This window comes from Homalodisca vitripennis, chromosome 8, assembly GCF_021130785.1.
Source record: "Homalodisca vitripennis isolate AUS2020 chromosome 8, UT_GWSS_2.1, whole genome shotgun sequence".
In the NCBI taxonomy this organism is placed as follows: Eukaryota; Metazoa; Arthropoda; class Insecta; order Hemiptera; family Cicadellidae; genus Homalodisca; species Homalodisca vitripennis.
The window spans coordinates 116,982,395-117,004,049 of NC_060214.1; the positions used below are offsets into that span (position 1 = coordinate 116,982,395).

A 21,655-nucleotide genomic window follows, 5' to 3' on the forward strand; every position below is an offset into this window, starting at 1 on the left:
TTACTGATTTAGGAATGAGTAATAAAGTAGTAAAACATCCACTCACACATTTAACTCAAAATATGTGTTAAATGGAGTAACCAAGATGTCATCACACCCTCCACTCATGCAACATTTCAACGACACCTTTTTTCAAACAATGCCAAAATTTCTGATGTTACAATCAAAAAATGTATTTCATAGTCGACAGACAGGAACAGTGAATGATTTATTGAGGAAAATGGAACGATGGGTAGGAATAGATAGAAGAGATGCTCCTTTGCAAGTTAATCGTTCACTGATGTTGGACATTAAATTAAATCTTTCGGAAACAAGAATAAGAAGAAGAACAAGAATATGATACTCACAGAGTTCTTTTCACTTTCGCTCTGGATAGTTGTTGAAAAAGGAGTTACATGATCACCCTGTCTTAAATTGAAAATAAATCTGTTTTAGTTTTTTTAGCTCTCTGTAGTCTTCCCAAAAGCTCAACACTCATACCACTGTACACAATGTCACAGTACTTAAAATGTTACTTAATCAAAGTCTTTACCACCATGTGTTTATACATTTAGGGATAATATATAGCTAAACGTTTGAGATTAAATACCAGCAGACTTGGATTAAGTTGAAAACCCCTGAAGTGTGAATGGAGTTGAAACAAAACATGGTTGTTGTGTTTCCTGTGCGTGTCTGGAATGATTTGTTTATTTTAACCCAGATTTTAGGGTACTTTGGGATTATACCGACCACACCAGTATGAAGAACACAAAAATAGAAATTTATAGAAACAAACATGATAGAACGAAAAAAACAACTCTTTAATTACAAAATTACAAACTTACAAGCATTTCCAGGTATTGTGATCGGTATTGTTGTCGCTGTTATCTTATCTTTCTCGAGAATCCTGATTACGGCAGGCCGCGCGGCATCACATGATTTGCATGGTACATAATTGCCTTTCCATTACAATTCAATTTATATTTCTGATCAGCCCCTCTAGAATTTGATATTTTACTGATAGGTACTATCTCGAGGGATGTTTTTCTTTCGTCGACATCAGCGCGGGGCAGCACCAAAGGTGCTGCCGAAGCCTGCGCTGATGGCCGGAGGCACTCGCATTTTGGGTGGCGGAATGTGATCAAGAATAAAAACAAGTTTTGAGTGTTTTTTCAATAAAGAGTTTAGTTTTAGTTTAATAATGTTTGTTTTTGTTGAATTTTTGTGTTTGGAGAAATGTAGAGGTAAAACACGGAAGTACAACAAAGCGACCCACCAGCTGAAAGGGCGGCGAGACTCTGCAATCACGTTATCTACTAGACACTCGACTTTGATCTCTCTCTGAGGATGGGGAGGGGTTTGAGATAAGACAATTCCTGTTTTATACTGACGAAATATTCTTCTACGCTAATCTAGTAATCAGTAGAAGCAAAATGTCAAATAACGATTCATGTCTGGGTGTGGTCGGTATAATCCCAAAGTACCGATTTTAGTTGTGTGTTAGATTAGTTATGAACCTGAGGAAGAGGTCGGATTGTAGATATCAAAAGGTAGTGTTACTGATTTTTTTTTGTACACTGAATGATGACTAATGGCCAAAAAAATCATGTTTCCTTTTCAATCCTTTTATTGTCAAAACAAAATTTAAACAAAGGAGAGGTCTCTCGTTTCACAATCTTTCGAAAGAAATATATATTTGTGTAAAACCTTTGATTTTAACCCTCTTGCTCCCCTGCTTTGGTACATCTCTCCCTACACCCCCGTCAACTTACTTAACAATTATTAGTCATTTAAGATCAAGGCCACCGCTATGGACATGTCGATTTGTAAGTGGCGTGGTCTGCTGTATTTCCACGCGACCAATAATGTAACACACTTTTTGCGATAATTTGTAGAACAAACGACTAGAACTGTGTCAAATTCCTCAGTATTGGTTCTTATATTTTGTCGTTATATTTTGATTTCTAATTGAATTTATGTTTCACTGCACTTTTACTTATTTATTGAAAATGGATGATAATGAGGGAGACATTAACTGATTTGGTGGTAAGCATGAAGAAAAGAAACTAGAGCGTGTAGCAGAGAAAGACTACAACTTATAAGATGACAGTTTTTGCGAGTTGTAACAATAACCCAGCTGTTGACAACAATGGTGCTTGTGTTATCGAAAGAGAAGTAAGTGACCAATTTTACAACAAAGTATAACAGACTGACCGCAAAACTGGTTCAGAAACATCTTTCGAAGTTTTATCAGTTACAGAAGAACATGTAGCAGGAAACTTTATTCCAGAAAAGGACTTGGAAACTAGGTGGAATGTTGCAAACCTGAGTTGCACAGTTTGACATTTTAATAATATATGTGGTAAACGAATTAGTGTCTGCCTATCATTTCAAAAGAGGGACTACATAGCTGAAAAATTATCTTTTGAAAGCTAGAAATTATTACAGTTTCATCTCAGTTATTTGTTTTTTTTTTACTCAACCTCAGTATTTCACATAAGTTGGAGGAAATTGCTTTTATTATTTCATTATAATTTACCAAGTTTTCTAACTGTATTTATAGTTGCTGATTTTGTATACAAATACAATAATTGAAAGTCAACAAAAACTTAAAAAAAAGGTAATGCAATATTTTGTTGGGTATATTTGTTTCATCTAATTGTATTACTTAACTCGTGTATATGTGTGTATTTTATCTGTTTATTTTTCACATTTAGAAAAACGTTTATAAACCTATTACTTTTTAAAAACATTAACTAGATGTTTATAAAAACATGATATACAGGCCTGATCTACATGTAAAATTTCATTTATTTTATATAAAACAAGTTGTGATAACTTATGCAACATTTACTGTACAGTATGTATAATTTTTTCACTTAATTTATACGTTATGTATTTTGTATTACAATACACCAGTTAAAATTGTTTTTGACATTGTACATTTATTTTAAGTTTTTCCTTAAATTAATACTTACTAAGTAAAATATATTTTTATTCTTTTATTTTTTTACTACCCTACCAATAAGGAATAAAGACCGAACAAATATTTAGGTTTGACCAACGAAACAGGTACAAATATGCATTACGATACCAATGCATATACATAATACACAATGTATTGCGGTACGACGTGACCCAAAGCATAACAAATCTAGTGGCCCCATTAAATTGTGATTCAAAATAAGTTTTGTGTTAGATCTTAATGTTAAAACTATCATCACGTATTTGCATAAAATATTTTTTTGTTAGCTTTAGAAATTTTGATGTGAACTTATATTCATAACCTGTCTTATGACTTACTTTGTTTTAAGTTTGTTATTGAAGACGGATGATTTGAAGTGGAGGTACATTGACGCACTTTTTGATTTCTAAGCTTTTTTTGTGTTAGGGTTTTTGACGCCTGAAGAAGAGGGTGGATTTCAGTCCTCAAAATGTAGTGTTTTTACGTTCCTGTAACATATAATCATGAAAAATGTCCAAAACCTTTTTATCCTTTCTGTTTGATTAATTAAAAAACACCTGAAATATTCGAACAGTATGAAATATAAAATCTTGAATAATTCTTAAGCAAATGCTTTTATTTTTACACATTGAATTCATCTATCCAGAGGGTAAGATTCAAAAATATTAAGAGACAAATTATTTAAAGGAGTTCTTTCCAGAGACTTATTTCAATTGTGTATTAATTCTTATATAATATAATTGTATAAGTAATTCTTTTTTTTTAATTCTGAAGAAGAAAATTTATATTTTATCCAAGCATGTTTTGGAGAATTCAAAATCAAATTTTATATATCTAAATTCTGTTTTTGGAAGGACTTTTCACATAACAAATATTTTAGTTTGAGTAAACAATTATCAAACAGTACTTAAAAAGTGCAGTTTGATGTAAACATAACTCATTTCAGTTAAATCTGAAATTATGACGAATTTGATGGGTGTATACAAAAAATTGTCAATGACTGCCTTTATGGTTATTGTAAAAAGATGAAGAAATTTTCATCTGGATTGAGGGAAATGTACTAACTACTAATAACTTTATGTACTATACACTTGCTTTGAATTTTATAGATTTGCATCTATATTTTATGCTTAGACTTTATAAATGCTATTAAAGATAATAGAAGTAAACGTTTTGTTTTTTCCAGCAAAGAGAATTTGAGTGGGTCCTGAACATAGAGGTTCATGCAGTGTTGAATCAGCTTCACACAATTTTAGTGGTGAGCACATCTTTACTTACTTGAATGGTATTGAATAGTTTAGTAGTATCTAAGTAATGTACTGTATGTGGTTAGGTGTAGTACTTAGGTTAATATTCAAGTAGGTTGTCATTTGAAAAGAGCGTGTTCTTTCATGTAACAAAAAACTACGGGAAATGAGTCAACGTGCGAATCTAAAATTTGGAAAAATACAAATGCTTTTACTCACCTAAAAACATCATATGGATATCCAAGAAGTTAATTGAAAATGTCTAGGAACCTGTTGACTGAAATTGATGATGTCTTTTTTTGGGGGGGGGAGGGGGAAGGAATTCTAGTCGGATTGGGATTTTTCTCAGTCAGAAAACAATTGTTCAATAGTTTGGTGTCCTCCTATATTAGACTTCCATGTACACAGTCACGATACATTTTAAACACAACTCACAACAGAGAAAACAAACCAAAATGGCAATCTGAAAACGATAAGAAACTCATCGGACAACAGAGCTTAATGTCCATCAAACCAGTGTAATGATTTCTGTATTGGATTGCACCAAGCTATTTTAAATTATAAGAAAGACTCTTATTTTAAGTAATGAAGCTAAAACTTACTACCTGAACTAATCTACCATTTTCCTGTTTTATTTACCATAAAATTAATGTACAGTGTTACTATACATTAAGTACTAATATTTACATTTGGTATCATTGCCTTGTAGATTGTAACAGATAATGTGCTTTTTCAGGGTCCCCACCTTACTGTAAATACTGTGAAACCGTGAATAACCTGTGAATTTCCTTCACCGTGAAAAAACCTTGATTAAGTCGTGAATTTAATGTACAAACCGTGAAAATCTACAACTTACAATTAAATAAATCAACATGCGTTATCGCTGTGGCCTTTTGTAAGACCTGGTTTACACGGTGAGCGAGAATCACAAGCCTGATCGTGACCATTCGTGGTAATCGGTCTTGTTGCGATTTACTAGTTTACCAGATTCAATGCAGTGGTTTACTCGAACGAGCGCAAACAGGAGCGACGATCATAAGCAACCGCCACTGCTCCTAGATCGCAGCTGATATTGATGTGACACTGATGTGACCCCGTCTAAAAGGGTCTGGCGGTTTCGCTGCCACAGCGTTTTCATTTACGTTTTGTGGTTTGTGTGAAACTGCCCCTAAATCATGCCAGACCAATCACCACGAGCCACTGTGGTTACGGTTATGCAACTCTCACTCAATGAACTACTCCTACGGGCCGATCAATGGTAAGAGCTCTGATATAATACGAGCGGCAAATTTCATCCCCCTTTTATGCTCATTATTTAGCAAACCATATCTTTAGATCTCATACTGCCCCTTGCTGCTTGTTTGGTACCTAAGATCTAATAAAATCAATTCATACTTTTTAGATGCATCCTTCTTTTCTGTGGAAATCGTCGACATCGTTAGTGAGATAAGGAAAAGTTTTAATAGTTTTCACCATTTTTTGCTGCGTCTGAGAAACGAAATACATCTGTATTCAAGCTGAGTTGAGATGCAAGAACCGGTTAACAGACGCTAAAGTTTTGCGCTCATAGCGTGTTTTAGCACTATATTACTGAAATTGGGTCACTCCATTGAAAAACTCTCATCCTTTTCTATTTTTATTCGTAATATTTATAAAAACTATAAACTGTGAAATTACTATTTTTGTACTGTAAAAACCTGTGAGTTGAAGAGCCGTGAAGTTTTGATGATTAAGATTGAGTGGGAACCCTGTTTTTTAGTTTTCTCTGAACCTCGGTAAAAATGAGAGATAACCATGATGAGAAGTGTGCTACGTTGATTGCCCCAGAACAGCTAGTGTGAAAATATCACACCCACTTATATATTGTGGACATTGTTGCAGGAATGTGCTCGTTCGATTTCCCCTGAACCTTTGCGGAAATGAGGAGCAACACCACAAGGAGGAGAAGTATATCTTGTCAATCGCACCAGATCAGCTCAAGTGCGTGGTGTCATTGGTCCGGAGATACGATTACTCAGGCCGTAAGTTTTTCTCTGATACTTTGCGAGATGAGTAAGCAAACAAAAGAGTGAGAGAAATGGGTTATACTAGTCTCGCACCAGATCAGCTCAAGTGGCGTGTTATCATTTGCAAAGTAATTTAAAAATACTTTGTAAATTTTATTTTTTACACTGTAATATGAAATGAAGCAACCACAAGTTAGTCAATACAGTCCAGTTTGCATCCCATAACAGACTTCACTGAGTTTATATGTGTAATTTTAAGTCTATAGCTCCTAAAAAAATCATTTAGGTTACATGAATGATTTTGTCACACGTATGAAAATGGCATATGATTATATCAAGTTGTTTTAAAATTTATTTATTCTGCAAATTCTTTGTTGCCACACAGTTAAACAATAATACCAGTTGTTTTAAAAAAAATGTTTCGCTAATGCTCAGCCAAATCCTACACAGTAACATACACATCAAAAAATGTTTTCTTATATAGAAATGAAGAAGTTTTCGTGCGAAATGTTAAATTTTATAGCTCAGTACATTCTCAAGATAATCATGTAGACAGACAGACTGACAAATGAGAGTTTTCCCAGCCCCCCCTAGTGATAGACTTCGTTAATGCGTAGTCAATAATAATATTTTGGTTTTTTTTTTATCTTTTCAAATATTGTTAGTGTCTAAAAACTTAATTTTATCACTCAAAGATTTGAACTGTTTGGATTAATATATTTTAAAATAATTTCAAATATATTTGTGTTTTATTTTTATAAATTAAATTTCGATCAAATCCACTCTCAGTAAAATTGAATGACGAAACAATTTGAGAAAACAATGAAAACATAGTTAGTTGTAGATTGTGCTTTTAGCGAGGTCATACTAATACGATTAACTCTGTTTTTTTTTTTTTCGGTTCTGTACAAATGACAAATGTAAACTGCTAATAAGAAATGTTAAGAATCCCGTGCATATTATCAGTCAGTATTTTGTTGAGTACAATATATAAGTATATTAATGTATATGTATATTTCTAGAAAATGTTATATACGTCCTAGTCCAAAGTAAAATCAAAATAGTTTAAAATTGTGTAGATTATGTATATTGCATTTAGTAAAAACTATGTTTTAAGTTATAATACTTTCAATTACTAGCTTTAAACTGTATAAGTACAATATTTTTAATGTTCTGAGTGTCTACTTCAGTTTGTACAGGGTCACAGTAGTTTTTAGGGGTTTTCCCTTAGTTTTAAAACAAAATTTGTAAGAAATAATAAAATTTATGGAATGTATAGTGTAGAACATCATTATTTAAAAAAGAAACTGTAGAATCACAAAGTACCGTATACTTTTTCAAAATTAAAAAATATATGTTTGTTTGAAAATTTTAAAAAGTGCTTTTTACTTTTAATCTAAAAAAATCACTTTCGTTCCTAGAAAAATATGAGATAATCCAAATATGAAATTTAGTTATGAAAGCAAAATTATATGGGTTTTATTAATAGTTTTATATATATAAAACTATATATATATATATATATATATATATATATGTAAAAACGTCAGGTCATATTTTGTTTTGTTAAAAAAAAAAATATATATATATGCTATATATATAATATATATATATATATACATATATAGTCATATATATGAACAAAACAAAATATGACCTGGCAGCAAATCTGCTGAACCACAGCATGCAATTTTGTAGATGTTTCTCACCCGCCGTGCAGCTGTAATTTCAGATTTGTCACTGTTCCATGGAAAAGCAGGCACTTTAAAATGTAGATAGATGGTATAGTTAAGATTCTTTGAAATACCATGGCAAGACGTCCTTGGAACTGGTATAAGTCAATTATTCTTGTATATTTTTTCTGAATTAAAAAAATCATGTCTGCTGCATTCGGACTAATACCACCCCAATTTTCTATACCGTATTGGATTAAAGACACAAACAGTGCATGATTAAACCACCATTTTTTGTCTCAAGATCGATAATTATTGATTTGCAAAAACGACATCTGAAAGTATGCAACATTCAGTCTCCTAGCAAGTGTTTGCATCCTGGAGACTGTCGCATTAGCAAACAAGCAAAATCTAACAAGAGGACCAGATATCTGTAATTATCAAAAAAGGAGAGCAAACAATTATAAATTTTTTATCCACTTACTGACTACACAGTCTGGAGGAGTTTTACACATGGCTACTGTTAATTTTAAATTTTGACACTTTAAATTAATTTATGGATATGACTTATTTTTCCAATATTGTATTATCTTATGGCAAACATTTATTTTAAGCTCAGTCATCTCTATTCCCAATGAATATGTGAAATAAAGATTTATGGCTATGGCTATTACCAGATGATTAACTATAATAACGTAAATAATATTTATTTTCGTATTTTAATATTTATTTTAATCATTACACATTCGAGTCTACGCTCGAGCCAGACTCGAGCGCCATTGTTTTAAACCCCCCCGGCCGCGCTCGAGCGTGACTCGAGCACAGCTTTGCCGATTGATAATACCGAGTTGCTCGAGTGATAATTCTTCGAGTACCGTCTGCTGCAATAGAAAGCCAGCGTTATGGTTAGTTCAGAACAATTTCCGCTAGGCGCTACTACGTCATAACCCGCTTGAGGCTTTTGTTTATCCAACTGACGTGGCCTGGCGCGTCGTCAGTCTGTCAACGACAAACAATAATGTTTTTAGCATTTGAAATTTTTTTGGCAAGTTAAAATAATTATTTGTAAATATGTATATAGTAAATGTCTTTAAAAAAATTGAAATTACTTGTTTTTAATTATTCAAAAGTTAGTTTTCAAGTAACACAAGACATGCGGGAGTTTTTTATTTTTGTTCAAAAAATGTAAGTTTTGAAATTTTTTTTTAAAAATTAATTACATTTTATAGGAATACAGTTTTACCTATCATTTTAAAGAGGAAAGATAGATACTTTCAAGAAAATATAATATCTATACATAATATTTAACAGTTTTCTCAGCAAATATAAAATGTGAAAACCAATTAATTTATGCAGACCCGGGTTATAAAAGCAGCAAATAGCGGGCCAGACTCCAATGTGTTAATATATTTTAATATTTTATTAATATTATAATATTTTTTTTATTTTAATAAATCAAAATAATAAAAAAGGTGTTAAAAAGAAAATAATAATATGAAGTATAGTTACTGTTGATTAAAATAATATTTTTTATATTAGAACTGAACATTTACGTCTGTCAGGCAGTAACTGCATAATTTTGTAATGGTCCATGGCATATTTACACAAATAGTTCTACTACCGTTTATTTTACATGGTAGATGTCCTAATTCTTCAGCATTGCGTTCATTACTACAATTAATTGTCACTGTGTTTTTTGATGTGAAGAGACATAAATTTCAAGGTGCAACTATCGACAGCAAAACCAGAACTACCGGACGTCCATTCCAAGGAGATAGCCACTGGAAGTTGCATCAAGGTCCAATGCAGCCAACCATCTACAGATGGCTCTCATGCACATTGAAAATATTGATTAAGGACATGCTTTCAAGTGAGTACACAGTCAATTTTAGGGAGTGAATGAGTGTTGAGAAGTCTATTGAAATATACAAAAGTTTCAGTAGGCTGCCAACGATTCGCAGATGTCCTTCATGCGCGTTGAAAATATTAATCAGTTTATGCTTTCTATTATCTCCCTGTATTATTTTTCCAAGTGGTGTAATGGAATAAAAACTCAACGAATTATGAAATCTATGAAGTATTTTTTGTTCACATAAAGTAGTTATTAAGAACTGAACGATGTTGCTTGTGTTTTGTAGTATTGGTTTTAGGTATTTGATGGTTGAAAATAGTTTCTTAACTATTTTAGTATGTCTGAGGCAAGTTGTATTGCTGTACTATTAGACTTATTATCATTAAGTTCTATATGAGAAAGAGACTAAAATTTTTGAGGAATGTAATACATTAAAGTGACTTGAAAATAGTAAATGTAATCAACAATCCCATCTATTTAATTATACCATAAAAAATGAAACTGTCAGAGAAGGACAAAAAGTGAGTTTTATCAATTTTGGAGTAGAAATGTACATGCCAACTAAATATACAGTGTTTTTAACCCTTCGACGGAGGACCGCAACAAAAAACATCGATCAAGGTGGCGCTTGCTGTCAGCTGTTTCTAACTACGCAATTGACTTTGTCTGCTGGCATGACAATGTTTTATTGTTTGTGTTTAGCTGTGTATTTGTTTTGGTTATGTTTGGATATTGTAGTAGAAATATTACGTTACAAATATGGGGGTGTGGACCTTAGAGATAAAATGCTAGAGAACGATCTACTGGAAAGGAAATTAAGAGGTACTAAATGGTACATGAAGTCTTCAGCATAAGGCAGACCATCCAACTGAGACTTCCACCAATGCGCCTAACTGAAAGACATTTTATTGAAAAGATTCCACCAATGGGAAAAAAGCAAAGCCTCAAAGTTTAGATGTGTGGTTTGCTACAAACATGGCAGAAGAAGGGACACAATCTATCCTGTGGTCACCCCAATGTGAGGCTGGCCTATGCCTAGAGGACTGCTTCAAGACATATCACAGTTTTGCAAATTTCAATGTAATTACAGCAAAATAACTTCCAGTAAACATGTATTAAAAATTTTGTAATGGTATTTTGTTACATGTTTGTATGGGTAACTTATTAAGCAATACAATCACTTTTACAAGTATAATTAATTAACAGAAAATCAATTTAATGTATGTATAGGCAATGTTGTCACAAAACTGAAAAACAAGAAATTAAGTGGACCACTTAGGGGGTGTTCAGTTCAAATTAAATAGTGCGTTGAAGGGTTATGTTGGATGAAAGTTAGTGTTGTATGGATCTGTGATTAATAGACTACCCACACAACTGCTGAGACACTAATCCTGCCTATTTGTCTGCCATCGTAATTATCTAGACAATCCAGTTTTAATCAGTGCATTACAATTACTCATTTATAGTGATAACGTTATTTTGCGGGCTGTAAATCGACTGCTATCTGCCAATATCCCATGAGTCCGAAATCAAACAATGTTTGTCTTATCACTTGGTATTTTAGTTTAACTGTCACTGAAGATAATTACGATTAAATCTATATAAAAAGGTTTTTATTGAGTTTTTTTTTACAATAATGCATAGTCTATTTTTATTCTGATATTTAAAGAATATTATTACTTTACAGTAATTACTAGTTAAATAATCGAAATAAAGAAAATTTACTCTATAAACCTGAGTTCAGGTATTTATTATTATCAGGATCTCTCTAACCTTAGCTGTAAAACATCTACTTCACTTTGAACCATAAAAGTCTCAAACTGGTTTAATAGATACCCCAAATAAATGACTACAATTGATAATACCGTATGAACTGAATAAAGAGCTATAAAAAACTATCCATAAGTTTATGTGGAAGAAAGGTGAAGGCAAAACGTTTTGGTCTAAAGTTTAGTAGTTCTGATTATATATCAATTGTGATGAAATGAAAAATGTCTTTATTGAATAGAACGTAAAAACATAATTTAATTGGCGAGGTTAGGACTATTAAGTCCTATCTTACAACTAACCATAAATTAATAAACTCTACTATTACTGTAAAACAAGAGCCACAATAATACAGTTTACATTACTATTTTACAATCAAAAATTATAATCTCTATTTATATAAAGTAATAAAATGAAATAAAGGTTCTCTATGAAACTAAAAATAAATAAATAGAATAAAACTTATAAGGAAATTATAGACATTCATCCATCACCATTCATACAAAGCCATCGTCTCCCATTCCCTATGCCACGATATCGTCAACCCGACGAGGCCCAAAACAGATGGTCCTTAAGCACCCCCCGAAACCGTTCCCCGACTACGAATACCTCTGATATGAACCGGGAGATTATTCCAGAGTCGACAAGCAAGACTGTGAATGATTTACTGTAAATAGAGGATCTATGAACAGGAATAGATAGGATAGAGCCCTGTGGCACCCCTCGATTCACAGGTTTCCAGTAGGAGTCTTTGTCGTTAGGCCACCTAACACACTGCTGACGTCGACCTGACAGATACGACCAAACCAACTCCACACAGCCATCAGAGAATCCGATTTTAGACAATTTCAAAAGAAGCAATGGGTGGTAAACGCAGTCAAAAGCTTATAAAACTCAAAAAAGCGTTAAAAATAGTAACAAGCCTTTTGTCCATTGCCGAACGTATTTTATCTTCAGTGATCTTGTTAAAAAGAGCACTTCCTTGTACTGTGATTAGTACGAAATCCTGATTGAAAGTTGGACAAAATTTTATTGGATTCGAGAAACAACATACTTGTTTGATGCCACCATGATGTGGTTGGTCTGGTAAATTTGAACACGACTAAGATAATTGTCTGAGTGGGTTGCTCTCTAAACATCATTATAGTCTTTTGGGAGTATGTATAATTTCAAGTCTGAACTATCAATGATATAAACATTTTTAGTTGTTCAACAGCTTACATATAACTACAGCAGCTCAACATTTGACTTTTAGACAAAACATTAAAAAAAGTGTCCCCCCCAATATCCATAAGTTTGTATATGGATTTATTTAGGTTTATATATTGCAGACTTATTTGTTTTTATAATATATAGTAGGCCTACATATATTATAGACTATCATGTGTGCACAGCTCAGTGGTCACTAACTGTAAGTGTTCTAGTTTGAATCTTAATATAAAGTAGTTGTAAGAGTAAAGTATGTTTTTTGACTCCTTTTGTTTCATCTTCTGAAAATTGTGACTTTCTTGCTCCTTACTAATGTTTTTTATAAAACCACTGCAGTTATATAAATAAAACTTTAGCTTTATATTTTATGTTACAAGGCACCAAATAAATAAGCTGGAAGTTTCTGTTTTGTGCTTACTGAACAAGTGCAGGCAATACCTTCGAACCTGATTAATGTACAATAAACCAAGGGTTCTTTTGAATACTGCTGCAGAGGTACATGGCAACTGAATAGTCCGATTGACTACTTCCGCAGAGGCACTTTATTGTCAATCTGAGCAGTCAATTGACTACTGCCTACACAGTTCATGCTTGGCACCTGAGAAGGTCGGTCAATAGCTACCTACCACTAAATTAGATTGCTTTTACAACTAAGTAGATCAATATTGACCTTACAGAGCCGCCAAGTATACTTGGCAACTAAGTATGTCAATTGACTACTGCCAAAGAGGAACCTTGTCAACTACTGACAAGTGACTACAACCCAACAGGGTACTTGGCACCTTGAGTAGTCCAATTGACTACTGTGTCAACTACTGCCGAAGAAAACGCTTGTCAACTGAGTATCCCCCCCCAAGTGACTACCTACAACAGAGGTTCGCTTGGCACCTGAGTAGTCAATTGACCTAGTACCAACAGAGGTCTCGCTTGGCAACTGAGTAGCCATTGACTACCTGTAGCAGTCCCCACACAAAGCCACACACTACTTGTATACATTTTTTATAACCTTAATTCTCACTCCTCAGATTCTTTGTTATAAAGTATTAATATTGTAACAAAAACTAATGGCAATTAACTTTAAAATATTTTGTTTCCCAGCTCATCCGAGGAGGTCCTGCACCATCTTTTGGGGAATATCCCTGGGCTGCTTGCACCGAGAGGAAACGTAATACCCTAATAGTCCCCGTCAAGAAAGCTATGGATGATCTGATGAACAGTCGCAACATGGTGGGGTGTCAAGTATGACAAATATTGCATAAGATCCCCTGTATAAGTTAATAAAGTTTTCTATAGCCAGATAATGACTCTTGAAGAATTTTACCTACTTCTAGTGCAGTTTGTATTATAATATTTCACTAATTTTCTTCTCCATTTGAACATTTCTGATGTAAACTATTTAATATATTCTGGTTTGTACAATTAGTTTTACTATAATTTTAGTTTTTCATCTGACTTTTATAGTATTCATATTATAACTTAACCCAAGCCATTTTTGACTGGCAGTAAAATTTTGATCACCATCTGGTCAAATATTATTCAAACTAAGAGTCTTTTGCTGCAAAATGAGATCTGACAATGTTAAACCCCATATTCCCTTTCTGCATAAAAGAAAAACGAACAATGCTTTCATCCAGCGATTCATGTTACCTTTTACTCATCTCTTCGCTTGCATCGATTATCCAAAACTGTCTTTAGACATCATATTTTAAAACAAAACTAAACTTTTATATTTTTCTTTTAAATCCCAGTCTGAGACCCGTAAGAATTCCAAGTCCAACTTTAATCAGCTGCAATTAATTTTAATGACTCACCTTTATCAATTTTGTCCCAGAGCTACCTTCGAACCATTTTTCCATTGTTACAAACAATTAGGTGTCTTTGTTGCCATTGTTCAAAAAATACAGACTTAATTTACTGCACAACATCTGTACATACACAGCAGTGAAAAGAAACTTTATTGTCCAGTTATGAATGAACACGCACACAAACTAAACTGACACAGTATTTTCAGTGACAACAAAAGGCTTGGGACAAGAAACACTAAAGTATTTTCCTGAACTGATCCGGGTTACCCGGAGAATCCGACATAAAGGAATCCTCGACCTAACAAGTTGGCACTGTATTACTTTATTGTAAATAAAAGTTAAGAGCTATGGTGTCCTTAAAAAAGGAGCGTGGCTATCTTTATACTGAAATGTGTGCTTAAATCATACTTTTGACTTAATTTAGCAAATTAAGTCATAAGATTATATATCAATATGCCACCGAATATAATCCATACTTAAGTATTTAAAAAAGGTTGGAAACCCAGACCTACAGGGATTACTTCTTATATTACCATTAATTTATAAACCTATCAGCTTGTAAACCTACAATAGCAGAAAACACTATACAATAAAAAAATTAACATCACTCAAACTCAAATTGAATTTATTCTTTTTTTGTTCAGAAATCACTGAAGCCGAACCTCCTGAGACGTAGCCATCACTTCTACATCCAAAGTCACAAGTTGGTGTTTGCCGTGTACCATGTGACCTCGGTGCAAGGCACCATGAAGTTTTGACTGCCACCAAACAGATACCACATACCTTGCCTCAACGAGGTCCTTTTGCTTTTCAGCTGTGGCCCTGCAGCTCTGTCAGCAACTCAAGGATAAGGTAGGTCCCATTAAACACGAAGTTTGACTGCCACCAAACAGAACTCAGTACCCTTGTACACTCACAAAGGTCTTTGTTTTTTTCACTTTGTGTTTGTAACTCAAGGATAAAGTAGGTTCAGTAAAAAACGAAGTTTTTCACTTCCAACAAACAGATACATCAGTGTCTGGCTGAATGGATTTATATAATAGATTATAAAGCACAGAACTAAATCCTTGCAGTTTTTTTTAATGTCTCTGTAAAGGTTTTCGATATGACAATGCTATTCTAATTTGGAAAAGTAATGATTATATATTAAGATTGTATTTATCGCACGAACAATAAAACCAAAAAAATGTTTTAGAATTCTAAGGTCATCACTAATACTATTTGTTCTCAAGTGTTTTTTTTTTTAAATACTTTGTTGAATATCCAAGTAATAATTATGTAAAAAAATCGTATCCGAAACTCAACATATTATGTACTGTCCCTTAAGGGTCAATTTTGGGACCCTCTTCTCTTTTATATGTTTACATAGATACCTTCCAGACGCCCCCTTACATGTAGCCATAAAGCATCTTATGTGTCTATGCTGACAACTCTAACTTCAAAATATCAGCGATTACTGTTGAGCTAGTAACATAATTTTCAGTTTTTATTTGAATTGAAAAATATTGAAGTTCTTAAAAAAAGCACACAACTTATTACTGAATGCAAAGAAACTAAGTTCGTCCAATATTACTTACATTTCTCAGGGAATTGAAAGTAAAAACTAGTACCAAATGGTCTGGGCATAACAATTGATTAACACCTAAATTGGGGACAAGCCATATTAGTCAGTGTTATCAACGATTACAGCTCCAGGAATTTATGTCACTTTATAGAATTTCTATGTTTTTTTATCAGAAAACGCTGAAGGCATATATATTTAGCAAATATTCACTCTCACATTGTCTTTCGGTATATATGTCTGTCTTTTTGGTTGGCAACAAAGAAAAAATATGTCTCTAAAACAAGAAAAAAGAGCAATAAGAATTATCTAAAATTGAAATATTTATTTATTTTTCTCTATAATATTTTATGGCCTACATTGGACCACTTAGTCCACTTTATATTTTCTAGTCCTTCTTCTTTTATCCACTCCAATATTTCTTCATCCTTTCCGAGCGTAATTTCCTTTCCTCCTCCCGGAACCACCTTCCCAATTCGTTGTTTGTTTCTTTTCACTGTAGTGGTAGAGTGTTTGTCATTTAAATATCTTTAATGTGTTTGTCTTGTTTTTTTAAATCCTCTACTGTAATTTGTAACTCTCTCATAATCTTCTTTTAATTCTGTATCCATTTAATGTCACTTTTTTATATACCACAGTTTTTCTACTATTTTCCTGCTAATTCCTATTTTCAGGTGTTCTTAACAAATGCCCCAGGAATGATATTCGTTTCTAGTTTTAAATTATTAATATCTTGTAACAGGTTCTATATTTTTGTAGACTGGTTTCCCATTGGAAGCTAGTCCTCCAGAACTCCGTCTACTTGATAGTTACTTTGTTTAAGCAAGTTCTGACTATTCTTCTCCTCCATCTTAAGAACCTTATCTATTGCAATAGTATTTGTTGTTTTAAATATTGTTTCACTTGCGTATGTAATTTTTGGCAAGAGAAACTGTTTTGTAGTGTCCTTAATTTTGTATTTATTGAAAAGACATCTTTTATTATACGTATTCTTTAGTAGCAATATTTAATCTTAGTTAGTTTGTCTATTTTACTTTGCCAAGATGGTTTTTCATTCAGGTTATAAGTGATTACTTCTCTAAGTATTTTAAATTTCTACGGTAATGCACAATTTTTATATTGTGGTTGTCCAACCTTATTTTATTTAAGTGGAGGCTGCGTTAATATAAATTTCTGTTATTTTTCAAACGATTCTCTACCTAAAACAAAAACCAATTTTTTGAGCTATATCTTGTAAAGATTCTCATAACCGATTTGTTCGCTCTTTTGTTTCCTGAATGTCATATTGGCCAAAAGAGCTAAGTCATCAGCAATGACCCCAAACAGTTCAGATTAATGTTGTCCCTTTGATATCGGTCCAATCTTTATGTGCCGCTTTTTTGGTTATTTCTTTTCCCATTCCCTCATGACAGTACTTTAATGCACAGTTAAAAAAGAAGCGGTGATAATCCATCACCTTGTCTTAATAAAATTTTCAGTCTTTATCTGAATGGTTCTGAAAGTTCTCTAAAAAACTAAACTTATTTTAGACTTTGTTATTAGTTAATGTTTAGTTCTATTAATTTAATTTAATTATGGGGTGAAGTCCAAAATGTCTCAGTATTTTTAATGTGATATTCTATGTAATGGAATCATAGGCTTTCTTGAAATCAACAAATGTTATCGAGAGTTGTTTATTTGTTTTTCTATAAATACAGCCATAATTAACTTTAGTGTAATTATTTGCTCTGTTACAACTTCTCCAAGGCCTGAATCCTCCTTGGTATTCTCCAAGTTCTTGATCTAGTTGGCAACCTTAATCCTGTTGTAGAGAATCTTTGAAAAAATCTTATAAGTACAAATCGAAGGAAGTGATATACCTCTATAGTTATCCGGATTACATCTGTCACCTTAGCTTGTGCAAAGGTTTGAATTCTAGCTATAGTCCATTGATCGGGAAATTTCTCAGTAATCCAACATTTTCTGTGTAGTATCCATATGGAGGGTTTAAAAAAAAAGAGGTGGCCCCACCCCCCCCCCACAAACAACACAACAATTCTGTATCTCCAGCATACTTCACACCACCTTCTGCACAACATTTGGTCTTCACCCACCTGCTTTGTAGTTCGTCAATTCTTTAAGTACAGTTTTCAACTTCTTCTTTTTACTGTAATGGGGGGTTAAGTATTTACCAGGTTTGGTTTTTATTGGAGTATTAGTGTTGATTTTCTTTCCAAAATTTTCCTCCGGGTTCCTCACATTCAGGAATTTCCTTAAATGCTTCTGCCATTATTTCAGCATATTCTCCTTATTTGTTATGTGCAGTTTTTCCATTTTTTTTGTTTTCAACAATAATGTCGGAGGGCTGTACTTTTGTAATTGTGTATGAAAGGCTTTGTAATAGTCTCTAGAGTTGGTTGTTATAGTAATTCTTCTCTATAGAGTTAAATTAACTGTGTTTCATATTGTCTCTTACATTTTCTAATAATTTTTTGGAGAATTAGTTTTCCTTGTGTTCTTGAGTTTATTGGCATTTTCTTCGGTTTTATGAGATTGAAATTTCAACCAAGCCCGATGGCCTTCTTTCATCTTTGCACTTTCGTCACAGTCGTGATTCCACCAAGCATGTTTTTTCCATTTGGATTTAGTGGTAATGCCAAATTTGTTGTGGGGTTCTTTGAGAATTTGTTTTATTTTCCTCCAAATATGGTCTTTTTCAGTCCAACTTTTTATACCTTCTGTAACTTTTCTATATTTTTCATTTTGAATTAGTTGATGAGGGTCAAATGTTCTTTTCAGGAGTTCTTTCACATCTGTTTGTTGTCTCATTTCTTCTTAGTGGATCAACTTGATTTTGCAACAATTTTTATTAAGTTAATGGTCCGAAACCTGTATCAGTTCCTCTCAGCACTTTGACATGCTAAGATCTCCTTGTGGAAAGAAATTATCCATGCATACGTGGTCTAATTGCCATTACATTCCCCTTTATCCAGTCTGGATGGTTTTTCCATGTCTTAAGTTTGTTTGGCTTTCTCTTAAAGTATGTTGATTTAGAGATAAATCCATGAGTTCTGCAGATTGTCTATTTAATCTTTGTCCGTTTTCTATTTGTATGTTTATGGGCAGCCCATTTTCCAATTACATCTCGATATTTCTTTTCTTGTCCTAACTGGGCATTAAAATCCCCCTATTAAAAACTTTACATGCTTCTTATCAATCTGACTTATATTTTGATCCAGGAGGTCCCCAGAAATCCTCCACCTCTTGCATAGTCCTATGTCAAAACGGTTTTTTCTCATTATTGGGGGCGTGGGCATTTATTAAAGTTGTATATATTTATGGTGGCAGTCTTCAGGATTTTAAAGTTGCAATTCTAGGTGATATAGCCTTAAAATCAATTACAGAATCTATTATCTTCAAATTCACTATAAATCCTGTACCAAAATTGTGGGCACTGTACCATGGCCCTTTGTCCTGGTTTCCCATTATAAATTCTATACACCCTGAGACTCAAATGGGTCCTCTGTAGTGTTATTCTCATTTCCTGAAGCCCTCTGCCAGTAGAATATTCTGCCGGTCCAATTCATCTGTGAGTTCTTGAGTTTTCCTGTCTTCAGTAAGAGTTTCAAATTGATGTTGTGTGATCGCAATATAAGTGATTGATTTGTGTTTGATTTTTATGCATCTGAGTTTTATAAACTGGTAACTTGAATGCTTCCGACTGCCATTTTTGCCTCCTAGGTTCGACTACAATTTCACCGAATCCGATGTAATCTTCTCCTTCCTTGAGAGGATGGACGGTGGAAATTTTTTTCCCAAAAAGTGACTTTTTTGATGATGGAACTGTCATAGGCTATCAACCTTAGATGGAGCGAAGCTCCGAATTACAACCACGGTTTGTTAGCCCGCTGGAGGATGGAACTTATTTAGCCGCCACTAACATGTGAAACAGACGCTTTCATTATATTTCAACATTGAAATATAATGAAACAATAAATGAAAAGAGCATTTTAAAACTTTACACATTTTTAACTGTATACGAAAAATATATCCTAGATTAAATATTCTAGTGCCAAAAATAATTTACTTACTCAAGTGACACATTTGCCAATCTCACACCCCACAATACTAGAAATACAATCACAACTAGTCACAATTTGAAAATGTACGAAAGAAAACCAAGCCTTTTGTGGGAATGAAATTTCTGAAACAGTTACCACGGAACATTACAGATGAAACAGATTTGAACATATGAAAAAACAACTTATAAATGTTTTCTAATCGATAAAACTCTATAACTCTTAACTATAAATTAGAAGAACTATAGATTTATTAAATATGTACAGTACTGTGGATAGATTTCTTAATAGTTTTAGATTAATTAAAAATTTTAATTTAGTGATATGTAAATAGTATAGTGGTATTTGATTGTATGAACTGTACATTCATTAATAAAGAGAATTTGAATTGAAATGAATTTAGCTAGCCACAAACAACATAGGTTTCAAATGTGGCAGAACGTTCGTATTTTTTTGTACAAAAATTTTTTATCTTGAGTATTTCACTACATAACAGAAATTGACACTTTTTATAAATTTTTTCAAGTAATTTTTAGAAAAAATTATTCTTAAAAATCTCAATAATTCTTAAGAATGCAGCTGCTCAAAAGTTTTCGAACTTTACAATTGATTCTATGTTTGAAGGTTTATATTTTGACGATGGGAAGAATTGTGAAAGAAACAGGATTTTTCCTAACATTTGCCATCGTTCAGTGAAACAAGAAATACAAGTATACTGATTTCTTGTTAAAGAGCAACAAATCTGTCAATTCCAGAGTACAAAATTTAATCCTATTGCATACAAAATTTTTATTATAATTTCAATTTAATGTTGTGTCTTCTCTCCAGCTCATTTGTGACAGTATTTCCAACAAGTACGGGTAGATTCATTTAATCAAATGATTTCAATCGGGTTCACTGAACGATGGGAAAATGTCCAGAAAAATCATGTTTCCTTTACAATTGATTTGTTATAAGTAAATATGTTTTACAGACATAACTTTGTATTGAGTGTAATTAAATTTAAATCCACATTTTATATTGATTTTGTAAGGTTTTAGGATGATTGCGTTTCAAAATATTTAAGTGTTGCATACATACCTTTAGAGTTTTTGTCCTTTCAGTGTTTGTGCAAATTAAACTTCTCACTACTAATGTATCAACTAGTTTGAAATTTCAAGATGACAGGCACATGTAAGTCTACCTTCCTGTTCTTTGCCAGATTGATTGGTATACAGAGTGGAATTTTTAAAATCGCATCAATATTTTTAAATGTTGCAATCTGTTGCAGAAATCTGTGTGTTCGCACCAGTACAAGGACTTCACAATTGGCTCACGTCCAGCGTCAAGCTTCGCGTAATGATCAACTATGTTTTTCCGTACTTAATGTTCCACGAGCAATACCGTCGTGTCTCACTGTTGATATTATTAGTGCTGCGCTCTGTACGCAGTACAGGCGTTAGCAGCAACACTTGTTGTACTTGAAACTTGTTATTGCTAGTCTAGTCCTAGTTGTATTATCTGTTGACTGAACGATAAACGGCCAGAAAAAGG

At 33.0% G+C, this 21,655-nt stretch overlaps 1 protein-coding gene across 1 annotated transcript; it reads left to right on the top strand.

Moving 5' to 3' along the window:
- The first annotated feature begins 2,082 nt into the window (after positions 1–2,082).
- LOC124368343 (protein rogdi) lies at positions 2,083–21,461 on the top strand. The gene is given in 11 exon segments (XM_046825619.1): positions 2,083–2,154; positions 4,131–4,202; positions 6,073–6,084; positions 6,086–6,187; positions 6,189–6,259; positions 9,669–9,740; positions 13,797–13,842; positions 13,845–13,937; positions 15,148–15,318; positions 15,320–15,355; positions 21,393–21,461. Coding segments are annotated over 11 exon segments (816 nt in total).
- The last annotated feature ends 194 nt before the right edge of the window (positions 21,462–21,655 follow it).